General features: G+C 44.7%; 1 protein-coding gene across 5 annotated transcripts in view; it reads left to right on the forward strand.

Annotated features, from left to right (window-relative positions):
- The window catches only part of rnf123 (ring finger protein 123), a 149,821-nt gene that overhangs the window by 106,464 nt on the left and 27,640 nt on the right, over positions 1–15,717 (forward strand). For all 5 annotated transcript variants that reach the window (XM_075460104.1, XM_075460108.1, XM_075460105.1 and 2 more), the window contains exon 38: positions 10,226–10,320. In XM_075460104.1, coding sequence (XP_075316219.1) covers positions 10,226–10,320 — 95 coding nt within the window. The remainder of the gene's footprint in view (positions 1–10,225; positions 10,321–15,717) is intronic.

Below are 15,717 nucleotides of genomic sequence, written 5' to 3' on the forward strand. Positions count from 1 at the left end.
TATAAATGAGACAAATTTAGGCCCAATGGGACAAATCGTGAAAGAGTTGGAGAGCTGGTGCTGATGCACAGTGACTCACATCGACCACGTTTATGCAACGCTCCGTTTCCGTTGCCATGAAGACGCGTCGCTACTCCAGCAGATGGGGGGGGTCAGGACGCTGGTTATGGGGGTCATCTGGGCATCAGACAATCTGCGTCCTCCTCCTCCCCGTCTCGTTCTGACAGCTTGAACTCTCAGCAGAACCTGGACTCTGTCCTCTGGTCTTGGATGGTGCTCGGGTCCTGCGACTCTCCTCAGCCAGACCTCTTTTCCTCTCGGCCGGAGCTTCCTGCTCGCTGCTTCTTTTATCACCCACCAGCTGTCTCTCAACTCCAGCAGAAGCATCTCATGAACACTGGGCTCCTTCTCTCTGGAACTGCAGCTGTAATCGAATTAACGACACAATTGGAAAGAAAGCGAAAGGAAAGGAAAAAAGCGAAAGTAAAGGAAAAAAGCGTAAGCAAAGAAAGTGAAAAGGAAAGGAAAGAAAGCGAAAGGAAAGAAAGCGGCTCTATTAGCAATAGTTGGAATGGGTACAGCGCCACCTATCATACCGGGGTATGACACGCTTTGTGCCTCTGATCCCATTCATTCACCGCCATATATCCAAGGAGAATTACCCTTGCTCAGCTCATTCTGATTGTAATTTAGCCAATAATCCGATCCTGTCAGGGCCATGTGACCCCACTGGGTGACCTCTGCTCTCTTTATTTCAGCCACGTGAAGCGAAGCCTGCGGCTCATAAAGTGATGGAGCCGAAGCTCGAGGACAAAATAAACTGACTCCATGCTGCTGGGCCTCTTTTATTGGAGCACAACCCACTCGAGCAGCTCGTTTATGCCCCGCTGCTGTTCTGTAATAATAACTCTTTCATCTTTCCAGTTTCACTTTGAAGAGGTGGATTTATTGAGGATGATTGTCTCCGGGGCGCTCGGAGAGTAAATCGAGTTGTTTCGGTGCATCATCGGTAAACCTTCAAACGCTGCAGCCCGTCTGTCTGCAGCATCACAAACTCGTTTTCTTTGACTCTGCTGAGCCGACAGTCGAGTCACGACTGATATAAAACAGAGCAACCTGCGTCCACAGCAGGCCAATCAGACAGAGCTTTAAGTTAATGAAGCCTCGGGTTAAAGCCAGAGCAGTGGCAGTAAAACAAAGAATTAATAAGACATTTTCCTTAAAAAAGTCATTAAAGAACCCGGAGAAGCTTCCTGCCTCCTGAGCTGAGTTTGTCCTGACAGAACGTGTTTAAATCAGCTAAAGACAAACAGAGAAGCCGAGTGGAAAGAACAGCCGGAGCTTGGGCTGCAGAGGGCTGATGGATGATGTTTTCTGGTAAAAGCTGCAGATTTCTGTACATTCAGGAGGAAGGAGCCTCCTCATTCTTTTCTGTTTCTCACCGACGGTGTTCTCAGTGGAACTGTGGTAATAGTCTGCTCCCCCCCCCCCCCTCCGTGTCCACGCAGCGATCATAACCTCTTACTGCGGATCAGCGTGGCAGCTGTCCAACAAGCCAATATCTGCTCCTGACCGGGAGCCTCCGCTCCTTCTCTGAAACAGGATCCGTCTGATGGCAGGAAGGGGGGAGGAGAGGGGGAGCAAATGGAAAGACTAATCGAAATCCATCAAGCGAGAGGGTGGATGTTTAGAGAAGGAGGTGAAGTAATGGAGCCGAGGGAGGAGGATGTTGAAGGAGAGCAGCTTTGTTTGGTGACAGCACACGTTAAGTTTCACCCTCTTCGGTTCTGTTTGACGGCTCCTGTTGGTAACCTGCCATCATTCGCCAGCTCTTCCCTTCGTTTGGATCTCAGCGGCTTTCCGTGTGAACGTCGCAGTAATTCAGAGCGAGAGGACATGTGGACGTGTTGCATTCGTTTTAAAAAAACAAGAAAAGTTGGTGCCTGTGAAAGTGAATCATCCTGAAACTCCTGATAATAAAAGTCTAGGGCTGCAGCGATACACTAATCTCACGATACGATACACGATATTCAGCCTTCGATTCGATACACGATACTCAGCCAACGATATGATTCGATTCGATACGATACACGATATTCAGCCAACGATACGATTCGATTCGATACGATACACAATATTCAGCCAACGATACGATTCGATACGATACACGATATTCGGCCAACGATATGATTCGATTCGATACGATACACGATATTCAGCCAACGATATGATTCGATACGATACACGATATTCAGCCAACGATTCGATTCGATACACGATACTCAGCCGACAATTCGATTCGATACAATACACGATATTCAGCCGACGATTTGATTCGATACGATACACGATATTCAGCCAACGATTCGATACGATACGATTTGATTCGATACGATATGATACACGATATTCAGCCTACGATACGATATGATACACGATATTCAGCCTACGATTCGATACGATACACGATATCCACTTCACGTCCGCGTTGAGGCTCAGTTTTTATCGTTCTCTCTTGGATCAGACAGACTGGCAGCGGTTCTGGTTTTAAACCTCATGTTGGAGGTTCTTAAATCCGACCCATCTTAGGGTGGTCCGTGTCGTAGTGGGCTGAGCAGGCGCCCCATGTACAGAGGCTATAGTCCTCGCTGCAGCTGGCCCCGGTTCGAGTCCCGCATCGGACGGCCCTGTGCTGCATGTTGTTCCCCCTCTCTCTGCCCCCTGCTTCCTGTCTCTCTTCAACTATCCTGTCCATTAAAGGCATAAAAGATTGACATAAAAAATAATTTAAAAAAATGTAAAAATCCGGCCCATCTCAGTGTTGGTGGTTCTGAGTTAGACTCTGGCTCAGAACTAGAACCAGAAGTGGAACCAGGGGAGAGCCTGAGTGGCAGTAACCTCTGTGATCAGAGCCTGTTTACATGGCGGCTCGCTGCTTAGCTGGAAAACAAACATACTGGACTTATTCCTCTGCTTCATCTGAGATGAAGCAGAGGAATCTCCCTCAGAGCCTCCTTCCACATTTATTCACACAGAGTTACGGAGGAGGTGAGGATAAAATATCCCCTGTGGCCTCACTCATCCTCCTGGAAGAGATCTCAAAGGAGACTAAATACGTTCTGTGGACCGTCACTACCACTATTTCTGTTCTCAGACGAATAAAACCGTAAAACTCAGGACTTTAACTGAGCATGTGAAGCGACTACAAAGAGGAATAATTATGTAATATTATCACGAAGGAGCCAAGAAAACTTCAGAGATAAATACTGACTGAGGAAAGGTGATGCGTAACAGCAAAACATCAAATTAAAGAGACAAACGCGCCCAGTGAGGCGGGAAAGAAAAGCTGAATTACAACTAAGTAACAAGCAAGAGCTGAACCTCCACATGAACTCCATCCATTAAACCCACTGTTTGAGAATAATTTGATTCCAGCTCAGAGAAACGTGCTCAGTCAGAACAAGCAGAAAATATCAGACCTGCTCAGAGTCAGAAACCCTCGACACAGATGTGGCAGCTGGTTTTTACCTTCAATATTTACAGCAACTCCAGCAGAAACACCTCATACCAGCTGTCAAGGACTGGGGTGGAGGGCTGATGATCTGGGCTTGTTCTGCAGCCACAGGACCTGGGCACCTTGCACTCACTGAGTGGGGTCACATGGCTCTGAAAGGATCAGATTATTGGCTTAATTACAATCAGACTGAGTTATTAAGTGCATATAGACGTCTTAATCTGACTGAGAATTGGATCGGATGGGATTCAGACCCCGAGATAAATGGGCTGAAAGTCACTCTAAACCTGCTTGTAGACGCTGAAGCACGTGGTGAATCAGACTTTGCGTTCTGCGCATGCTCCAGATGTTTTCCCGGGGTCGTGACCCGGAAGTCAAAGGAGACGATATTCCTGTTGTTGTCGCCGTCAGAAAGAAACAAACAACGCGATGGAGAATGCTCCGTTGGGCATCGAGTTTGTGCAACAAGCAGCTCATCACAGACCAAATGTAGAGGGACGTAGCTTCATCTGGCTCTGCGTTCTCCATCTTTCTCCAATGCCTGAGTTTGTTGTTGTTGTTGGTGGTGAAGAGGTCAACAGGAAGTGGCTCTATTAGCAACAGCTGGAATGGGTACAGCGCCACCTATCATACCGGGGTATGACATGCTTTGTGCCTCTGATTCCATTCCTTTGGAAAATTCCCTTGGAGCAACTCACTCTTTTTTTTTTTTAATTCTCTTTTTATTCAGAAAGGCACATCTCCCTCACATACACCGCTACACATGTACAATAACTCAGTTTGCCAAGGACTCTGTGATGTAGTCCATGCTGCCCTTTTGGATCTTTCTCCCACGGACCCAAACCATTCCAGGTGGAAGTAATAACACAAAAACAACATAATTGGGGAGCGCACTCCTACATGCAATCAATATATCACACACATAAAAAAAAAATATATATATATATATATATATACACATGTATATAAATCAAATCAAGTTTATTTGTAGCACATTTCATGTACAGAACAGTTCAAAGTGCTTCACATAAAATAAAAGCATTGCAGCAGGGAGTGGAAGAAGCATTAAAAATACATAAAAGAATATAAAGAGAAACAAATAAAATCATTTAAATGAATTTAAAAACAAGCAACAGTCCAGATAACTTCAAAGATATCGTGCAGATTTCATGCATAGACACATGAGAACAGAAATGTCTCCATTTGGTGAAAGTTTAATCTCCACTGGCAGTTTGTTCCACTTGTCCAGCTTGTCAAATTTTCCATCCTAAATATCTCCAGAGTAATTCCAAACCAGTCATCTAAGGTAGGCTGAGTCGGGTCAACTCAGTCTTATTGTCATTTAGCCAATAATCCGATCCTTTCAGTGCCATGTGACCCCACTGACTGAGTCCACCATGAACTCCTCTGGATACCAAAGTGTTCCAGAGTCAGATGTGAGGCCGTCTGTCCGACAGCTGAAGCTGGGCTGAAACTGGCTCATCAACAGGACGATGATCCCAAACACAGCAGCGGATCTACAGCAGAATGTGTGAAGAAGAGTCGAGGTGTCTGAGGTCCAGGCAGAGTCCAGACCTCACCGTTTCCTCTCTGATGAAACTCAGGTGCTGCTGTCGTGTTGCTTCTTCCTCAGGCTGAGGTTCAGGAGATTTATCCGTGATGGCGGCGGCGCTGTGCGAACGCTGAGCGCCGCCGCCGGTGAACGCGTCCACAGAAAAGGTCAATGCCTGTGTGAGCGTGCGCAGCGGTCTGTCGGGCGGAAAGGTTACGCTGCAGGTTCGATGGCAGCCGAGATGAAAAAGTAAAGCAGTCACCATGGAAACGTGGATGCAGGTCCATCTTCACACATTGTTCCGCTTTAACTCCATCTTCTGTTTTCTGGATAAATGTTATTCGTCTTCGGTGACCTGATATTAATTGCAGAAGTGTGGCTCCGCCGTCCTTCACAGTCGTGTCCCGTCGGCCTCCCGGGTGGCGTTCCCAGGTTAGCTCGTTATGAACGGCGTGTTTTCCGCCCTCAGGTCTCGGTGCTGTTAATCTCCCCAGTCAGCGTCGAGGCCTCCGGCTCCCAGACAGATTTATTTTCCATCCCCTGGAAACCGATTATAAACAAGACGGGGAAACGTCTACTTTTAAGAAACTTCTTCAACAATCTGAGCTGCTGTTTCTTCCGTATAACAAGGAAACTCCTTTATTAAGATATACTTTACTATTAACAGAGCTCCGAGTCCACTTTCTGTTCTCTGGTGGTCATTCAAGCCTTTTTACAACTTTGACCTCAGTGTCCAGCACTTAAATGTGCTCAGACTCTGATCCCACTTCCCCCATTGTGGGCAGAAAGTGGGCTCTTTACAGGCTTCATGCATCCACTGCTCGGCTGCCTGAGATCTGTGGGCTCCACAGGTCCAGTTACCAGAACCGCAGGTCCTCCTGACCTGTGTCCATAAACTGTGAGATTCTGTCTGCCCGGATAGTCTTAAAGCTGAGCAGAGAGCTGTTAGAGCTGTTAGAGCTGTTAGAGCTGTTAGAGCTGTTAGAGCTGTTAGAGCAGCCAGGTCTCTGCCTGATATTCCTGCTCTGTCCTCATCATGGCTCCAAGCTCGTCCATTTTATCCACCAGAGATCTCACATTTCCCCTGATGATCAGGGGAACAAACGGTTTAAACTTTGGCTGTGTTCGAAACCGCATACTACATACTAATGTGCACTTGTAATGTACACTAGTTATGCTCTTAGCTGTTTGGTTTTGGAAGGAAATGCACTTATGATTTCTTGTGACCTAAAGTTCTTTTGCCTACCGACGTAGAACGCACTTATTGTAAGTCGCTTTGGATAAAAGCGTCTGCAAAATGACCGTAATGTAATGTACTACATACTGCATACTACATACTACATACTCATCGATCAGACAGTATGCAGAGCGTTTACCCACAATGCATCTCGCTCCTGCCCGAGCTGAAATCAGCCGGCCTGAAGCTGATTTCTCTTAAGCTCTAAACTCTGTAAACTTTAGCAACATTTGAAACATTTTCAGGTGAGAAAGTAGTCGTTTAGATCCCCAACGTGTTGAAAACCTGACAAAATACCGGCTGTTTACAATTTTGTTCCCATGAATTCGGCGCTACTAAAGCTAGCCGCAGTGAGCAACGCACTTCTGGTTATTTTCACAAAATAAAATACCCGTTGCCTTTTATCACAGGGAAAGCCATTACCATACAATTGGTGCTTTTGTTTTGAAAACAGGAAGTGAACCTACCCTCGTTGTAGCTAGCTTGAAACTGCCGTTTTGACAGGAAATGACGATCGGCGACGTCACGTTCCGTTGCATCTTGGGTAGTTTGAGTATGAGTAGTAACCTCATGATGCATACCCAACATTTAGGAGAATCTAGTATGCATCCGGGAACTTAAAAAAAGTTAAAGTTAGTATGAGTAGTATGAGTAGTAGGAGAGGTATACGGTTTCGAACACAGCCACTGTCATCAATGATGCTGCTGCAGTATCTGGGAGATGAAATGCTTCGTGTGTTTCTGTGTTTCACAAACTTCATGAGCCAAGACGATTCAGTCATTAGAGGTGAAGGTTTGAAACCCCCGGCACCAACAGAGTCTCTGCCCTCTTCTTTGCCTTCACGTATCTGTCCCGTAGCTTCTTCCACACATTCTTACAGAACTCTCCCTCTTTCCCCAAAGTTCTGCCAATCTCTGTCCACCAGTTTTGGGAGTTTACGTTGGTCCCTGTGCTGTTTCCCTGCAGTTTCGTACAGCTGCTGTACAAACGCACCTCCTGACTGAGCCTGGTCTCACATCGGTCCATCCGGTTTGTCGTTCTCGGCACAGCCGAGTTACAAAAATCGACTGGTGCACGACAACGCGCTGCGCCGCCTTTTCAAGGCAAAGCGCCAGGCCTGAAACGCCATTCTGACGTTCTGAGATATAAATACACACAAAATACTATGTTACCTCCACTAAGAACAGTACTACGAGGAGGAATAAGAAAAATACTACTGTATTACTATAGATGTTCATGGAAAATACGAAGCTATAAATGCCTTCTGTGCAGCCCGTAGCACGTCATGGCGGCGGCTCGGGGGAAGATGGAAGACTTTGTTGATTAATGAGTGTTTGGAGGTGGCTCAGATTTTGTGGCTACTGTGTTCTGTTGTTTTGTGAGGAACTGGGTTCTCTGATGTGGTTCTTTCAGCAGTTTCTGTTCAGTTTGTGATTCCTGAACTGAGGGAACAAATCCCACGGATTAGATTTTCTCTCAGATTCACATGGTGGATTGTTTGTGCTGTTTTGTGGCTTAAAGATGGAGTTTGATGTCAGTCACATACTCTTTAGCTCCATTCAGAGCTTCGGGCTGTAACCGGATCTGAGAGCTGAAGTGTTTCCCAGACCTCATGTATCAGACCTCAGATCAGCTCTCAGAGAGTCATTACAGCCGTGCACATACATTTAGATGACACGTTCTTCTTCTTCAGTTTCACTTTGACGTTACATTGGACCAAACTTGGGAAAATATTTAGATTATGACCCTACATTAGACCAAAATATGTCGAAAACACTTAAACCTTCAGTTTACTGACTGGTGATACAACAATGTTTAGTGGAGTTTGTTTTCTGAGCTACAAAGAGGGATCAGCTCCAACTCTCAGAGCCTGAACTTCAGAGCAGGGAAAATGGAAGTTTCTGAGAAATAATTCCTCCTGGTTTATTTATTGCTGTTATTTTCTCCTTTAGCAGCAGCTAACGCTAACAGCTTAGCTTATGAAGATGACGTACACCAACTTCTAAGGAGTTATTGTTGTTATTTTCTCCTTTAGCATTAGCTAACGCTAACAGCTTAGCTTATGAAGATGACGTACACCAACTTCTAAGGAGTTATTGTTGTTATTTTCTCCTTTAGCATTAGCTAATGCTAACAGCTTAGCTAATAAAGGTGACATACACCGGCTTCTAAGGAGTTATTGCTGCTCCTTTCTGAAAGATGAACATCATTGTTCCCACATTACTTTGTTAGCTGAAGCTTTCTAGCTGAACGGTTCCGTTCTGTAACTCATCAACCTGCTGCTGTGTGGATTGTTTGCTACCATCTGCTGCTAGCTTACAGCTACATGCTAAACTATTTCCCTGTGGGATCAACAGAGGAACTATCTGCATCTGTATAGAGCTGGAGGGTTGTTGGTCTGACTGGAGGAACAGCTTCATTTTTTTTGGAGCAAGTAGCTGCTTACCTCACAAAAAGGGGCGGAGTCCAGCGGTTACTTAGATTCTACCCAGAACAGGGCTGAGACAGAGAGCCACAGAGTTTCTGCTTCCTATCTGAAGCATTATTACTCAGCTACTCCTCAGCCCTCATCTTTACAACCAAACAAACGGCTTCTCCTGCTCAAACACAGGCTCTTTGTTAGCTTCAGTGTGATGCACAGCTACATGCTTATTCTGTTAATGCGAACGGGAAGCTGTGCGCTACAGTACTGGGCTCTCAGGCTCTGCTGTTGGTGGAAGGTGAGATGATCCGTTATCTGAGCAAATGTAACCTCAGTCTTCTGAGTTAAAGGGGAACTCCGGGGCATTTGAAGCGCAATCCCATTGCTAGAGGTTGTCAAATACTGACAGTAGGACACAGACCGGTGCAATACATGCCCAGTAATATTGTTGTAATGTTTTAAATACTTAAACGCAGTTTTTCTAGAGAAAATAATTGCTTTGTATTTGGGAGTATCGTCCATTGACTCTTTTGGGCTGTCACATGCGCGAGCATACCGACAAGAGGTAAGTGACATGCTGTTTATAAAGTTGTTTTGTAACGTCCCCATGCCAGTAATGTGAGAACCATGCATATGGTTTTGATGGTAAGGCTTGTGACTTTATTGTCGGATGGTTTATAAAGTGGTGTGATGTTTCTGCAGTGTGCAAGTTGTTGTTTTACGTGGAAGGGTTAGCGCTTGCCCCTTAGCCACCACGTATTAGCCTCGCATGACAGGCTGCGCAAACAGCGCAATCTCCACACAGGGAGCGCCGATTTGCACCTGTCTGTGTCCTACTATCAGTATTTGACAACCTCTAGCAATGGGATTGCGCTTCAAATGCCCCGGAGTTCTCCTTTAAGTACAGACACTAATTCAGGACACCTGGGGATGCCTTAGATCTATGTCAGTGTGCAGGAAGCTCGACCCAGATCTTCTCCTGCACAGAACCAAGCTGCCAAACGTCAGGAAGTGAATAAATTGGCATGTTTCTTTCCTCCAGCTGCCTTAGTAATTTTGTTACAATTGGCAGCTATGAATCTGAGCGAGTGGCCATGACTTGTGGAGTCCCCTAGGGGTCAATTCTTGGACCTCTTCTGTTTAACTTGTATATGCTCCCTTTGGGTCAGATATTGCAGAACTTTAACATCAATTATCAGTTATGCAGACGATACACAACTTTATGTGTCTCTGTCACATATATTTTTAATGTATTTTTAATGCATTTTCTGTATTTTTAATGCTTCTTACACTCCCTGCTGCAATGCTTTTATTTTATGTAAAGCGCTTTGAATTGTTTTGCACATGAAATGTACTACAAATAACTTTGACTTTATAAGGACCAGGTTAAAACACCCGTGTGGGCCCCCAGATGACAAACAGCTGAACTCTACAGTCTGAGCCCCTCAGGAGCAGCTTCCACTCAGTAAAAGTTGAATTTGTGTGTTTTCCTGCCAACAGACTCGGACTACATCAGTGAGGAGGAGAAGCAGAAGGTGGAACAGATGCTGGCGTTTCTCACCGAGGAGTCCCAACAGGCCGCAGCCTCCACAGCTGTAAGTACCCCTGCTGACGATGTCACACCCCCCAGAGCCCCCCAGAACCCCCCAGAACCTCCGAGTGCATGGGCGTCAATTGGGTATGGCAGCTGCCACACCAGGGGGAAATGGAAATATTCGTTTTTCTTTTTTTCTTTTTTAAAATGAATTTATGGAATTACTCTGTGTCAATTTGTATTGATTATTCTATTATTTAATACATGTAAATGAACTACAATTGAAATCATGAACAACACAATCAATTTATCTAAGTATCATCTTCCCCAACGCTTGTATCCCCTTTTGAAATGTGGTATCTCCCAGCTGATTATTTGCTGGGCATGTATATTTATTGATTCATACTGTAGTCATGTGACTATAGTGAGCTTGCCATACCTTAGCTTTGGCTGAATTTGACGCCGCTGTCCGAGTGTGTCGACTCCAAATTAAACCGGGTCAGCGGCGCCACACACACTCAGAACGATGACCAACCTGAGTTAAAACGATCTTAAACGGAGCAGAATCCAGGCTCTGCTCTGGAATCCAGCTGCAAACACAGCTGTAATCTCACAGCTGTAATCTCCTGGCACCCCCAGGGAGCGCTCACCTGTTTAAACCTCCTCCTCACATGTTAATGTCTCATTTCATTGTCACTCAGAACCACCCGGGAGCAGAACCCATCTGTGCCGGGCTGCCACAGAACAAGCTCTGAGTGAAACGATGTGACAGTTTGTCTTATTCAGCCGGGTCTCTGCTGACACGCCAGATTGGTTGTTAGAGGAGGTTTTTGTTTCTGGTCCCAGAGCATCAGACTCATTAAACCCAAAACAAAACAGAAATTTCAACGTAATGAGCTGAAACACGATCAAGGTTTTTGTTTTCCAGTTTACTCGCTGAGGCAGGAGGCTGATCCAGGCCAGCTCATCAGAGCTTTACAAGCAGCCGAGTAAATGATGGGAGTTAGATGAAGGTGGTTTAAAGAGCCGCCTGCTCGGGGGGGGGGGGTTAAGCTAACATGCCTGTTAGCTTAACCAGTGACTCTAAATTGTCCCGAGGAGTCAGTGTGAGCGTGGATGGTTGTGTGTCTCTGTGATGGACTGGCGGTCCGCCCACAGTGAACCCCGCCTCTCACTAGGACTGTAGCGATACACTAATCTCACAATACGATACGATGCGATTTGATGCGATACGATTCGATACGAAGCGATTTGATACGATGCGATTTGATACGATGCGATTTGATACGATGCGATGCGATACGATGCGATACGATTTGATACGATGTGATACGATGCGATACGATGCGATTCAATGCAATTTGATACGATGCGATTTGATACGATGCGATTTGATGCAATTCGATACGATTTGATATGATTCAATACGATGCGATGCGATTTAATGCGATTCGATACGATTTGATGCAATTCGATACGATTCGATACGATTTGATGCGATACGATACGATTTGATACGATGTGATTCGATACAATTTGATACGATTGCATAAATTTCTGAAAAAAGGGACTTCTTTAGGTTCAGGATTCAGCCCGAGGATCCACTTGGATCCAGTTATTTGTTCCGGTCACAAAACTCCAGAAGTACAGCCCGGTCTCTCATGAAAAGGCGCAGTTAGTGGCGTGTTATTCCAACGCCTTTTTATGCCATTTTATGGTATGTATTCAGAGGAAACATCACCATTTCACAGTTTGTACCGTCACTTTGATGTCATGTACAGACCCTCCTCCATACGGTCCCCGAACCCTCTGACATGTTATGTGACGCCAGAAGCCTAAACTGTGTATAAACGACAAGAGAAGAAGACGTCGGGCAGCATCATCGCTGCAGAGCAGGACGGCTGCAAAAGAATTATTGATTAACAAAGCGGCAGAAGGATAAAACTTCCTGTGAAATAAAAAGCCAAACGTTGTGAGTTTCAGATAAAAATTCATCAGTGTTGACGAGCCGACCTGCTGCCCTTGACCATGAGTGTGGTCAGGAGAAAACCATTTCCTGCCCTCTCCTCTCAGCGAGGGAAACCCAATCTCTGCCTCGGAGCCGAGGGGCTGCAGAGGAGGATTTATTATTGATAAGCACCGAAGGGGGGGCGGGAGGCCGCTGTGTAAATCACCTTCCTGCAAACTCATGCCTCCAGAAGCCGTAAATCAGGCGAGCTGCTCCACAACATTATGAGAGTTTCTGTAATGGGCAGAAGCTCATCAGGCCGTAAAATGTGACTGATGTAGGGCGGAGAAAACGAAGCTCCGCCGGTCCGAGTTCAAGTGGAGCGAGTCCAGAGAAACCACAGAACCACTGATGGAGGAGGAAACAACTTTATCCGATGTCTTTATCTGCAGCCGGGAGGCCAGAGGTCAGAGGTGGAACTTCCACTGCTCCTCTACTTTATGGGGTTCCACAGGGCTCAATCATCGGTCCACTGCTTTTTTCTCTTTATTTGCTTCCTTTGGGTTCAATTCTCATAAATCATGGGATCTCCTTTCATTGTTATGCTGACGACAGTCAAATATACATGCCACTAAAAAAAAAAAAAAGGAGCATTATCGATCGAACCCCTACTTCTATGTCTTGAAGACATAGAAATTAGGATTTCTTTAAATTTCCTAAACTTTAACGACCAGAAAACTAAAGCGCTGGTGTTTTGTCCCAGCAGCCTCTGTGAAACATCCCTTATTGATCTGGGCCCCTTGATGTCTTATCTGAAGCACAAAATTTCTAATTTGGGTTTTATAATAGACCATTAAATCTTAAATTATCTTAAATTAGATCGTCAGATTGGAGACACATTTTTATTCTTTGGCTTTTAAGACATGTCGAGACTTTTATTTCTGTCGTCTTTTCCATATTTTGCATGTTTATTGATTTTCATCTGTACAGCACTTTGTCGCAGCTTTTTTTTTTTTTTAACTCACATTTTATTTTCACAAAGGTATTCCATTCCATACAAACAGTACACATTTACATTTTACATTTTTGCATTATACTTTGCACCATCACAGCTGCTTAGAAATCCACTTCAACTTATCCTACACAAATAAATAAGACTAAATACACACATGAATAAATAAAGAAAAACACGAAAAGAGGGTAAAAATTAAGTAAATGAATAAACAAAGTAAATGAAAGTAATAATAACAACTAAAGTACACCTCTCTTATTGCATTTGTAAACGCATTACAGGGCTCCATCTCTTTATAAATATAAATAAATATGGGTCTGCATATGTAATTCGCTCCATCTCATACAATTCCCATACTTTTTCAAGCCATACATTATATGTGGGTGGTTCTGGCTTTAACCATCTTATTGTGATACACTTAATAGCAGCTCCCAAGAGTATTTGTAAGAGGTAAATTTTGGCTCTTCCCTCAAAACCTTCTGGGATTGAACCAAGGAGGACTACCCTTGGATCATTAGGGACATTATGGTGAAACACTTCTCTCAGGGCGTCTAGTACGTCCTTCCAAAAAATATTCAACTTCGGGCAGGACCAGAAAATATGAGTGTGGTTTCCAATTTGTGGCCCACAGTTCCTCCAACATTTGTCTGATGTCAGGGCCCATTTTACGGTTATTAGAGGAGTCCTAAAATATCTCATTATGACTTTCCATCTAAACTCCCTCCAAATATTAGCGTTAGTCACCTGATGTGCCTCTCTACAAATCTGTGTCCAAGTATCTAATGAGATATTTGTGTTCATTTCAACTTCCCATATCTCCTTTGTTTGTATAGTATTATTTGGGTTCATCAACAAGAAAACTGAATATAATTTAGAGATCTCTTTTCTAGTCTCGTCTCCAGTTTGCAACCTAGAGAGAAATTCTTCTATTGGACTTGGATGTTTCACTTTTTCCCATTCCTTATGTGTCGTAAGAAAATGCCTCAGTTGTAAGCTGCTGTTGTTTTAAAGTGCTTTATAGATAAAGTAGTAGTGGTAGTTGTGGGTTAGGGTTAGAGTGTGGTTTCCTCCTGGCTCCACGCGGATCTGAAGTTATTCTGAAACCAGTTGACCCTTCTATGGGTCGCTCTGACTCCTAACTTGGTATTTTCTTCTTGTTTCGCTGTATTTTCTGTGGTTTATCGGGCAGAATCGCTGCTTCACACACAGCTGATCACACGTCTTTATTTAGCATCTGTGCAAACACTGAATGTTGTCAGAGGGATTCAGTCAGACTGAGGATTTATCCTGCCGACATCAAAGATCCTCTACACGCACACAATGACTCACTACAAGCTGCTTGAGTCCGGCGTGTTGCACAACGTTAAAAGTAAAGGGAAGCAGCCAATCACGGCTGTTCCAGATGTTTCCCGGGTGAAGTTTGGACGGGTAGCGACACGAGGACGGAGAGCAGACCGTGGAGGCAGAAACCAATACATTCTACATACTGATCGATCAGACAGTATGCAGAGCGTTTACCCACAATGCATTTTGCTCCTGCCCGAGCCGAAATCAGCCGGCCTGAAGCTGATTTCCCTTAAGCTCTAAACTCTGTAAACTTTAGCAACATTTGAAACATTTTCAGGTGAGAAAGTAGTCGTTTAGATCCCCAACGTGTTGAAAACCTGACAAAATACCGGCTGTTTACAATTTTGTTCCCACGAATTTGGCGCTACTAAAGCTAGCCGCAGTGAGCAACGCACTTCCTGTTATTTTCACAAAATAAAATACCCGTTGCCTTTTATCAGAGGGAAAGCCATTACCATACAATTGGTGCTTTTGTTTTGAAAACAGGAAGTGAAGCTACCCTCGTTGTAGCTAGCTTGAAACTGCCGTTTTGACAGGAAATGACAATCGGCGACGTCACGTTACGTTGCATCTTGGGTAGTTTGAGTATGAGTAGTAACCTCATGATGCATACCCAACATTTCGGAGAATCTGGTATGCATCCGGGAACTTCTCGCTTACTCAAACTCGCATACTAACTCAGAAAGTTAGTATGAGTAGTAGGAGAAGTATGCGGTTTGGAACACAGCCTTTGTGTCCTCTCAGCACCTGCCTCCTTCTTCTTCTTCTCTGGTGGGAAAGTCTGTTATTAAGTCAGAGTGCTTCCATCAAGTTAAAAAGCATCAAACCCATAAAGACATTTGCTTTCAGCTGTCAGCACGAATGAAGCCACAAGCTTGACTTCCCGTCTGAAAGTACGCTGTCAGTGTGACACAGTGACTGATCCTCATTGTTGAAGCTTTCAGATGGAGCTCGGCCTCTTAAAACTGCCTCCACATTCAGGATTACAGGAATCCATCTTTGTTCCTTCAGTGAATGTGAGAGAGGTGCTGCATGTTCCCTGAATAACGCAGCTCAGGTTGAAATGTCTCAAACAGACAGGATGATGGTGAGGATGATGAGAGGATCAGGGTGTTTTCTTTCTGTTAGTTGTCCTGCTGAATGTGGGCAGC

The sequence above is a fragment of the Odontesthes bonariensis genome, chromosome 3 (assembly GCF_027942865.1).
Source record: "Odontesthes bonariensis isolate fOdoBon6 chromosome 3, fOdoBon6.hap1, whole genome shotgun sequence".
Lineage (NCBI taxonomy): Eukaryota > Metazoa > Chordata > Actinopteri > Atheriniformes > Atherinopsidae > Odontesthes > Odontesthes bonariensis.